At 38.7% G+C, this 11,215-nt stretch overlaps 1 protein-coding gene across 2 annotated transcripts; it reads left to right on the plus strand.

Annotated features, from left to right (window-relative positions):
* Positions 1 to 1,803: 1,803 nt before the first annotated feature.
* Positions 1,804 to 9,579, plus strand: rnaseh2a (ribonuclease H2, subunit A). 2 transcript variants are annotated; one of them, XM_030721576.1, is made up of 9 exons: positions 1,804 to 1,916; positions 3,449 to 3,584; positions 4,673 to 4,744; positions 4,991 to 5,117; positions 5,203 to 5,290; positions 7,386 to 7,523; positions 7,926 to 8,013; positions 8,868 to 8,991; positions 9,266 to 9,579. In XM_030721576.1, exons 2-9 carry the CDS (start codon positions 3,458 to 3,460, stop codon positions 9,426 to 9,428), a joined length of 927 nt encoding a protein of 308 aa, XP_030577436.1. In that variant the 5' UTR covers positions 1,804 to 1,916; positions 3,449 to 3,457; the 3' UTR covers positions 9,429 to 9,579. The 2 variants fall into 2 exon arrangements, with proteins under 2 accessions (XP_030577436.1, XP_030577522.1); XM_030721662.1 differs by having other exon boundaries at positions 1,842 to 1,883.
* Positions 9,580 to 11,215: the final 1,636 nt, after the last annotated feature.

The following is an 11,215-nucleotide window of genomic DNA, read 5'->3' on the forward strand; positions in this document are numbered from 1 at the left end:
GGGGGGGGGGGGGGGGATTACATTTGAAAAAAACAAGTGTCATCTTAGAGACCTTAAATTAGCTCGACCAGTCATAGAACGAACACTGTTAAAATCATGTTGTGGGTAAGATGAGAAATTAACAGTAAGAGGAGCATATACAGCCATGGCTCCAGCTTTTTTTCGCCTACCTCCAGGCCATGACAAAACTGAAAAACAAACCTCGAATGGCTTTTGCAAAAGATAATGGGAAGCATGTTATGGTCCTATTAGAGTGTAAAAACATTCTGGATATTTTTCAGTAGCAAATTTTAAAAAGATGTTAATTCAGGGTCCTCGGAGACCCTTGAATCCTGACATGGGGACATTACATTTGGGCTCTTCTGCACCTATAATTCATTCTGCTAAATAAATCATCTCATATTTTGTTAAACAATATTTAAAGTATATTTTCAGTTCAAAGATGATGCTTAATTTTTTTATACTTTGTCCAAATAATCACAAACAGTATTATAACACTATTATAGCATTTATCCATTTTCCTTCATTTGACCAAGGGCAAGTCATTCATTTTATATTATTTGGGTGATAGTAATGTTATATGCAACTCGCTCCACACATAGTGGCCTTAGGGTGGCGCACATATGATTACCTATCCTGTTAAAAATGCACACGGTACAGATTTCGAAATCAACAAAATGGTCATCAGTGAGTATGCATTACTTGTTTTTAATCCGAACAATTTAATCTGTCTGTATTTATTTGATGTTACGTTTGCAGTATGTACGCGATGTGCCAACGTTTTTCTTAAGCTTGGACAAATCTGACTGATTTACATTTTAGGCTGACAGAATTTGTATACAGTCAAGTGAATAAAGAAAAAGAAAATTTTAAAGGTCTCTGTGCATTTCTATGAAGTACACTCTTTCTGTGTTCATGGGAATTAAGAGGGTAATCAAATGCACTTGATTAACTGATCATCAGCAAGTGTGAGCAGCAGGTCTAAAAATTCAGAGAAGAAGGAGAAGAAAGGGCACCAGAAGGAAATACAAAAATATTTGATCGTATTTCTCAATTTGTATTGACATAAGTTTATCTGTAAGCTACACTGTGGTATCTAACATGTCTAATATTAAACACACAATATTACACACACACACACACATGTTAACTGTTATTTCAGCTGCAATTAGTAGATGTTTGAAATCAACTGGACTTTTATTTGGATATTTGCAAAGGCTGTGGATAACAGATATTCAGTACAGAAGAAGACAGTAATGCAACTCCAAAGGATGACAACTGCCGCAAAACGCCAAAGAAGAAGAGGTGCTGCCGGTCAATAAAGAAATAATAGCTATTCATAGCACACTTTCAACTTCAGAGGTCAGAGGGGACAGGAGTAGTGTGGAGAGACAGAAAAAATTGGCAACAGAGTTCGGATGATCATCCCAGTTCAAAATGGAGACGCTTACATGTGGTGCAAAGGGAGGTGGGAGAGTAAACAAGTGATTGGCAGTCTAAAAATAGGACACTATTTTAAAATGAATGCTTTTCATTAGGGAAAGCATCATACTCGCTATTGGCTGAGAAAGAGAAACAGCAGAACATGTCTTGTTTTTGTGCAGGAATGAAGCAAGAAGAAAGATCATTAGAGGTCTGCAAAGTTTTGAGCTGGGGTAGGTCAGTTTAAACAATGTAACTGTGCGTGGGGACTTAGTAGAGGGAAGGAAAACACAACTCAGGACTGAGAAGACTGAAAGGACAATGAGTGCACTAACGAAACAGAGGGTGGCAGTAATGCAAGTTTAGAGAATGGCCACTGGCATTAAACACTGGAGAAGAAGAAGAGTTGGTGACGTCAATCCAGGGGCGCCAAACCTGCTGCAAAGGGAAACAGTACTAAGGTGAAGTTTGGGGTGTTTTCATCATCTTAGCAGGTTAGCATGAACTTTACTCGTGTTTATCATGGTGTGTGCTTCTTCGGTATTTTCTAGAAGCAGACCGATCTAATGATTTAAACACAAATCATCAGGACGCTCTGGTTAAATGTCCGTTTGAGTGGCGCGTAGATTTTAGCTAACCTTCGAGCACACAGCAAAAATTTGCAGCCACTGAATTACAGAGCAGATTTCGACCTTTCTGTTGACAAAATCCCTATAAAATTGTCCATTCTCTACAGTTGCAAAAGTACCAAAATGTGCCAGTTTGCTGTATAAACTCACGTAATAGATTTAGGAGAAAACAACCAATTTAGTTTAACAAGCATTAAGTTAATTGTCATATACGCATTTAATCCAAGTAACCAAATAACTGTGTATCTGTGTGTGTGAATGTGCCTGACACTGAAACAGAGGTGGATATCACGTATGTGTCATTTGAGTTCTGGAGTACCAGCACCCTGGTGCCTTACATCTTCCTTCATGAAGCTCCAGACACACACACACACACACACGTACATACGTTATTGCTTACCGACACACATCACATATGTATGACCCTTAACTGAACCCTGACCTTTTAACTTTTCCTTAAAGGTATAGTCAGACATTTTATGAGTTTATTTAATAGGGGAAATAAAATGCTATACTGGTAAATATAGATTGATTAGAGTGTAATTACGTCTTTCAACAAATTGATGCAATGTCATAAATTTAGAATTAATCCATCAAAAATACATAGGAGTGGGCACCAGTTTATGGAAGCCAGCATGTTGACCTGCCTTCTTGAATACAGTGGCTGGAGAAGGACATTACTCTTTTCACTTAATCAAGTTTTATGTATGCGACTTGAGATGGCTGCGTACCTAGCATCCCAAAGGTGGAGGAGTGAACTCACAGGCCTTTGTGTGCAGTGGAGGCAAATTTAAATTTGTGTCTGTACCTTCAGACTCAAGATATGAAGGATCTATGTTTTATATCTGAGAAGTAGGGCTGCAACTAAAGATTATTTTATTATATACGTATATGTATGTGTGTGTCTGTGTGTGTGTATGTATATTAGCATAATAACCAAAAGCTGTGGTTGGTTGCTTGAGTATAACACCATGCCCTAGGATGTTAAAGTTTTGTATTTTCTAATTAGTTTTTATTTTATTTTAAGTATTTGTTTTCACTTGAGTTAAGCTTCAGTTACATTTCAGAGCGGATTTGATCCTTTCATCCTAGTTTTTTGTTTATTTTAGTTTATTGATTTATTTTAGTTTTAGTTTTTCTTTTTAATTACAGTTTGGAAGGTATTCATCAGGGCCATATGTTTCAGAAGTTTAGAGCAAGTAAAGCAATAAAAACACGTCACTTTGTGACTGATTATGTTTCAAATAAAAGTCTTCTCAGGCTGGTTGCGTTGACAAATTTGATCGAGCTGACAAAGGCTTAAACTGAAGACATGGTTAAAAGTTATCAACCAAGAAAAGACTTGAAAGTCATAACAAACATTTTTATATTTAATTTAATGTCACATGTCCTTTCAGCCAGCAGTCATGGACCTCAGCCCCTTTGAAGCCAACAACTCCGTCAGCTGCCGGCTGGTTTCTGAAATCCCTGAAGTCTGCAAAACAGAGGACTGCTGTCTGGGCATTGATGAGGCCGGCAGGGGGCCTGTACTGGGTATGTGACTTTAACTTACTCTGAGCCAAGCCCTTTAGGTTCTTCTGTATTTAAACATTAACTGTTTAGGACTTGTGCGGTGGTAACCACTGACAGCATAAAGGTCCTGGGTTCAAATCCATCTCTGTCTGTGGAGTTTGCATGTTCTCCTTGCACCTGCGTAGGTTCTCTTCAGGTACTCCAGCTTCCTCCCACAGTCCAAAGACATGCATTTGGGGTTAACTGGTGATTCTGAATTAGCCATAGTGGATGTGAGTGTGAATGGTTGTCTGTCTCCTTGTGTTAGCTCTGTGATAGACTGGCAACCTCTCCGGGGTTTACCCCACCTCTTGCCCTATGACAGCTGGGATATGCCCTAACCCCACTGTAGAAGAAAACAGGTTCCCCATTTTCAGAAGCTCAAAATTAATTGGAGACTTGACTGTCAGGCAGTGTAATGGCCAGACGAGGCTTGTTTGCTTATTTCATGACAAATTCAACAGATAAAAGTTGATTCCAAAATGTTTATCTTGGATTTGTTATATTTTCACTGGGACTCCAAAAACCTTTGCACCTAGCTTTATAGCCTAGAATATTTACAACTTAAAGAAATATAAAAGAAACATGCACTTTTCATGAAAATGAAAAACAACAGCTTCATGTCCTGCAGTTTCCAAGGTTTCACAATTTTAATAGATAAAAATAGATTTAATATTTTAAGATTGTGAAAATCTGGCCTGATCCCAGTGTTTAATAACAATTGATCCAATACTTTTTTTCTGTGTTTATTTTGTCTTTATTATTTATTAAGACCCCTTATGTGCCAGAGAAAGAAGGATATTTTTAATGTTTTAAAAAAATCAAGAGTTTAGAGATTTTCACTTCATCTCACTGTCTTTCAGTGTTAAGGTAGTGCAAAATTTTGACACAAGATGTCTACTTATCCTTTGGTAGATGCTGTGTTATTTGCTATTAGCAGCCATCGATGCCGATATGAGCAGATATTGATGTTTGGTGCATCCCCGTTATTTGCTGTCTGTGCTCTTTGTGAATCAGTATGTACATTTAATAGAAAAGTCTTAACAGTTTTGATTTTGTTTGTGATGCAGGGCCAATGGTGTATGGGATATGTTTCTGTCCACTTTCCAAAGAGGGGGCGCTGAAGGACTTGAAAGTAGCAGGTAAAACACTTTGCTTGCATCTCTGTATTTAAATTCAGAAGGATGTGGCAGTCTTTCTGAGTCTTTCTAAACTCGTTGTCACTGTTGTCTTCCTGGTGAATCAAAAAAAAAAAAAAGAGGCATTATTTGCTTTGTTTCAGTAGTTAAAAATGTCACCAGTATATAAAGTAGCATGAAAAGCTCCCCCAGCATTTTAAAAATGAATGTTGTCATTGTGTCCTCAGTAATTATTTTCTTCTGTGTCAGATTCAAAGACCTTGACAGAGGCAGAAAGAGAGAATCTTTTTGAAAAACTGGATGAAGCTAAGAGTTATGTTGGCTGGGCTCTGCAGATTCTGTCACCTAACACCATCTCTACCAGCATGTTACAGAGGTAGTTTGCACATACAACTCCATGCGCTTGGAGGCTGGTTAGTGTAGTTCATGCACACTAACATAACATCTATTTTTGCTTCAAGGACGAAATACAACCTCAACGCCCTTTCACACGATACGGCGATAGATCTAGTCCAGTATGCCTTGGATAGTGGAGTGCAGCTTAAAGAGGTATGGAAACAGTTCATTTACACGAATAAACATTTGCACACAACACAGACATAATATAGAGTTCATATGTCTTGTATGGTTCATCTTTCCACTGTGTTTCAATGGGCTAATTGTGCAGTGGAGCTGTCCTCCAACCATATGGGGCACTTTATGTATCTACTGCAGGGGTGGACAATTAAGGGGGGTGCACATGAGAAACTAGGACTTGTTGTGGGGGGCCACATCAATAAGTTGAAATCAATTCTGCTCAGTTCTGATTTTGTCTTTTTATATACTGCTACTGGTAAGAGTAGATGTAGCAATTAGGCAATGAAAATGTGAAATAGGCATAGAAAAAACACCAACATTTTATTGCTATTCAACAAATCAAATTGCATGTTTTTGCAAAATATCTTAACTTTATACAAAGTCCTGTTGCTATTTTGCTTATAGTTTAATTACTTCATTTGCAGTTTTCAGTTATTTTGTCTTGTTCAGTGATAGAAATCCAGTCTGTTTTGGGCTTGAACAAGTGAATTACAGTAATCCCTCACTTATCGCAGGTGTTACGTTCCAGGACCACCCGCGATAAGTGAAAATCCGCGAAGTAGGGATATATTTATTTTAATACTTATACATTATTTTAGTAGTTATACACTATTTTAAGTTTTTATAAACCCTCCCCACACACTTATGCACCAAATATATACATTAATGTACAACACGTACTACGCATGTGAAGAACGAGTACCGCTAAAACCCGCGAAAATACCGCAATAAATATTTTACACTAATATTGACTGAAAACCCGCGAAAAGCGAACTGCGACGTATCGAGGGATTGCTGTAAAATCAGGGGCAGTGTCTGAGGTGGAAATGCGAGGGACAATCACATCAACAGCAAATCAAAATCTGGCTTCTGTTCTGCGTCTGAGAGCTCTGGATGTTCACGCCTTTCTTCTCACAAAACTCTGCATTTTCTGCTCTCAGGTCCTATACTCTTTATAGCACATTTCCCAGGCTGAGCCACCTGACAGCTGTGCGGTAGCCTGTGTTACCACGTTCAGTCTCATGCTCCTTCAAAAGTGCAACAGACTGTCTGTGACTCTTTGCACTGGCCCTGATGAAGTTAACTATTTTAGTTACATCAATAACATGGTTAACTTTTTGGCACTGACTCACACATCATTTCCTGGTGTATAATACAATGCAAATGACCAATTTCAGTCCTGTGTTCATTTCAGTCACTTGATCTTGCATCTGCTTGAAAAGTCCGGTACTTTCCCTGTCAGATTTGGACAGCGATCAGTTGTAACACCTACCAGTTTGTTCCAATTCAGCTCCGGCCTATCCAAGCATGCACCTTTCAGTGAATTAATTTCTGCGTGCTCCTCCGTAATCTCAAACTCTTTTGTTATCCCATATACAAAGATGAGTAACTGGGCTGTGGTGCAGACATCACAGCTGTCATCCAGGGTCAAGTTGTCTGCTTTGTTTTTCAAGCTCAAGATTTCCTGCAGTGTCCTCAATCCATTGCCTGCAGAGGGGCACATTCTCAAATGCTTTTTTTTATGGCATATTAGCGCAGCAGAGTCCTCCAAACACTCTTTGATAAACTCCCAATCAGAAAATAGATTACTGTTTTTTGCTGGTCTTGTTTGGTCCATCCTTGTGTAAAGCTCGGTTAAAAAGTCCTTGTTACGTTTGCAGCTTTCCTAGCAAAGTTTCAGATGTCTGTTCCCGCTCTGCATCAGTCAAGTTCTTGTATTTCTCTACATATTTAATCTCAAATGGCAATTCAAACTTTAATGCTCTCCACAAACTTAAGAACACAACGCTACCTCTGACTCTAGTAAATAAATGCTTAAAAGTGCCATGACTGCTCAGGGACAACTAAAGAGCCAGATGTGGCTTGGAGGCCATGCAGTGCTCAGGTCTCTCAAATAAAAAATGAAATGTAATAAATAACCCTCTTTAATGTGGCTTTGCTGTATTTGAAACTGTAGTTACCGGTAATCTTTAGCCTTTAACTGTTTTAGCTTGCAGGGATCCAACCCCACTTTTTTTCTCCTTCTTTTCCCTCTTCCTCCCCTCCTGTTCTCTTTGGTGTTGTGCAGGTTTTTGTGGACACAGTCGGCCCAGCAGAGAAATATGAGAGTAAACTCTCTCAGCGGTTTCCAGGTATTAAAGTGACCGTGAGGCCAAAAGCCGACTCCCTCTTTCCCATCGTCAGTGCAGCCAGTATCTGTGCAAAGGTTAGTGACCAGCCCTCAGCTGGATCTGAGTCTTTACTGCATGTTTTTAAACTCCCTGACTGTTGCAGGTTGTTACTGCTTTAAAGCACCAACATTATTATTATTATTATGTTGGTGCTTTATTGTGCCAGCATATCAGAATAATTTCATTAAATAGTGCTGCAGGCATTAGAAAATGTGCCAATAAATGTGTTTGTCTTAGTTTTGTGTTTTTTCTTCTCCCCTGTAAAACCTCTCCTCCTAGAAATGCTTCTGCTCTACTTTAAGTGTATAGTCATCTTTACAGTTGTCTTTTGGGGGTTATTTAGCTAACATTGATTGCTTTTTACTAAAGAAGCTTTACTACTTTACATTTTAAGCTATTAAAGAAAAAGTGTTCTGGTGCTGTTTGTTGGTTTTCAGGTTGCTAGGGACCGTGTAGTGAAAGGGTGGAACTTTACAGAGGACCTGGGAGAGGTGGATACAGACTATGGCTCAGGATACCCTAGTGGTAATTAAACAATCCACATACAGTCCAACAGTTTTAAATGTACTGGAAAAAATTAGCATTTTAATTATTACTCTGTAACTAGTAAGAAGTATGTAGTTATGGCCTCAGAAGAAATAAGTAGAGCAAACTTCAGAAATGTTGTTTATTGTGAGTGTGCATACAAAAATTAAGTCGTACACTTCGCATAAATGAAAAGTCACTTTAACAATATACTTGAGCTCCACTTAACTTTAAATTCAATGTACTTAATAGATCTTAGTGTAGCTGCTAAAGCAGTGGAAATGTGAACTGAAACATGATACAAGTATTACAGTAGAAATCATAGAAGTCACACAAATCGGATTTTCGCTCTAGGCAGATGGCTTCTGCAGGTCCTGATTTTTTTTTTCCTATCGTTAATTCCAGTAAAAATCATCACCTAAATCGGATCATACAATACATACATACATACATTTTCACCTACCTCGAATGAAAAATCTGGTCCCACTGTAATGCCTTTCCAGTTAAATGTGGTCGCGTAAGTGGGATGAGTTTAGCTCTAAAGCCCTGCTCAGCTGCTGCCACGCCCAATTCCAATATCTACAGTGCCTTGCAAAAGTATTCGGCCCCCTTGAACTTTTCAACCTTTTGCCACATTTCAGGCTTCAAACATAAAGATATAAAATTTTAATTTTTTGTGAAGAATCAACAACAAGTGGGACACAATTGTGAAGTGGACTGAAATTTATTGGATGTCAATCTTTTTTAACAAATAAAATTCTTCAAGCACTGTTGTGCTTGAATGATTTTAATTGCATGTAGAAACTGGTTGTAGAAAAAGTGACACGGAGTCCCACTTTTTTCTGTGTTTCCAGACCCCAAGACTAAAGCGTGGCTGCTGAAGTACCTTGACCCAGTATTTGGTTACCCTCAGTTTGTTCGATTCAGCTGGAGTACTGCCCAAACCCTAATGGACAGCAAAGCGGTGACTGTGCACTGGTAAAGAGCCTTCAGACTTTATTTTGACCAAGGTCCTAATTCAGTTTTGAAAGCTGCATCTGTCCTTGGTGATTCTGCTCTGAGAATATTTCCGCTATTTGTGAATAGAAATTCTCATTTACAATATGCTTTATTGTTTTGTGTTGCAGTTTTTAAAACCCACAACTCGTGATTTACAGGTCACACTTAACCTCTGCTAATCACTTGACCTTAGAAGATGAGTAGTTGCTACAGTGTTAAAAAACAGTCTTTGTCTGGGTAAATCTGTCCTTAGGGACGATGATGAAGAGGATGGCGAGAAGGCAGCGCAGCGGCAGAACAACAGGTCAATGTTGTCCTTCTTCAGTGTATCAGCCGGAGGTAAAGACCAAAATGCGACCCACCAGTCACACCGCTTCTTCACTGAGCGGAGGCTGAAGAGCCTTGACACGCTCTGAAGATGCATTAGAGGACATTCACATACATCTTTCATGTACAGCCAGTCAAGTGTTTGGCACAGATGTGGACAGTTTGTGTAACACGGCTACAAACTTGAGTCACAATCTGCCTTTATTTGTCTTGTTTACATAAAAGTATTGTTTAAATATGTTTTTAAGTGTGTTTTTTTTTTTTTTTGTTCTTTACCAGTTTTGTAGAAGAAGGGGAAAGAAGCCATTGTTGTATAGCATTTCAATTTTTAATGCCAGTACTGCCTTCTATTGGCAAAGTGCCAGACTGCATCAGGGGTTTTAAAATCATCATCAGCTTTTAACAAGCACTGTTATGGGTCACCAACACAACAATAACAAAATATCCATCTGTGAAAATGTAAACTTCATCCCAAATCTAAAGAACATATTAATTCTGTACACTTTTTAGCAAACTGTTTTTAAAAAGCTGCTCAGAGATGGTGTGTATTGCAGATTTAGGACATTCTTAGGACATTTTTTTGGTTGCAGTGTTTTCCATAGATTATCATAGTTTGTTTTCCTTCTTTTAGTTTGGAATTGGGAATTAAAGCACCAGTACCAAAGCACTATTTAAAACAAGTATCTTTCAGTTTAACAAAATAAAGATAAGTGAATATTGTCACAGTAAACACAGCTTTTAAATATGTAAATTAGTCATTTTAAAGAAAAATATAGTACAGTGTTAAGTATCTTAATACAAGCTTTTAATACTTCACAGCATTTAGTAGTTGCTGTGGTTGTTTCACTTGGTACTAAGTTGAGAAATTCAGTATCCAGCTTTTGGAGGGAAGCAATGTCTTGATATATAATGACTAAATAAATATGGTCCAGGTGACTTTGTTGGTACTCACAGGTGGGTTTGGCTTGAGTCATCAGTCCTGACATTTTACCATCAACATAATATAACATGCTAAATACTCTGTGTGGTAAGCATCTCAAAAATGAAATTAATTGCATTTGTATCACAATCCGTAAACAACCAAGGAGCAGATATTTGGAACTAAATCATCTTTAGCTTCTGTTGTCTTCAGTTTTACATGCTGAGACTACAAATATGAGGTAGAAGTAGGATGAGGTTTGGTGGTATTACTGCATCTAGTTCCCTTCTTTAAAGCCCACTCTGTAATCTGTATCAATCCAACAAAGTGCTTTTAGAGAGCACAGCTGAATTTTGAGATGATTTCCAAATGTTTGTGTTCCAGAAACCACAGCCATTCTTTTTCTTGATCTGTCCCTATGCTTCATCCTCTTCTGACTCTTCAGGCCTTTTCTCCAGGACACTTGAAGACACATCACATTTTGCTACATGAAGATGAAAGGCAGCTGGCTAGGACTTCCAGCTTCATATGAAAATAAAATATATATTCTGGCTCGATTAGCCTGGCTTTACAAATTTTGGCTACAGAGGGAAATCCATTTCTCCATGTTGCTAGTTCCCCTTGGGTTTGTTTCTGGAATCTTGGATCCTCTTCCCACAGTTCATAGCTAAAGTGGAGACGGCGAACGAGGAAAGGATCATGATAGAGCTCCCCACAAAGTGAGATGAGGCTCCTCTGGGGGCCGCTCTCAGGGCTCTCCTTGGAAAAGTTTCTCTGTCGAAGGCCGGGGTAGCGGTCATTGTGGGTGCCACAGGCTCCATGGTTGTAGAGGATACTCAGATGTCAGAAAGCTGAACGTGAAGGCAAGCTGGGAGGTTATGCGGTTTGCCTGCTGCAGCTTCAGCTGGAGCTGTATGGATCACTCTGTCCTTCTGATTCCTTTCTTGATCCTTCTTC

The sequence above is a fragment of the Archocentrus centrarchus genome, chromosome 1, assembly GCF_007364275.1.
Source record: "Archocentrus centrarchus isolate MPI-CPG fArcCen1 chromosome 1, fArcCen1, whole genome shotgun sequence".
Taxonomy (NCBI): Eukaryota; Metazoa; Chordata; class Actinopteri; order Cichliformes; family Cichlidae; genus Archocentrus; species Archocentrus centrarchus.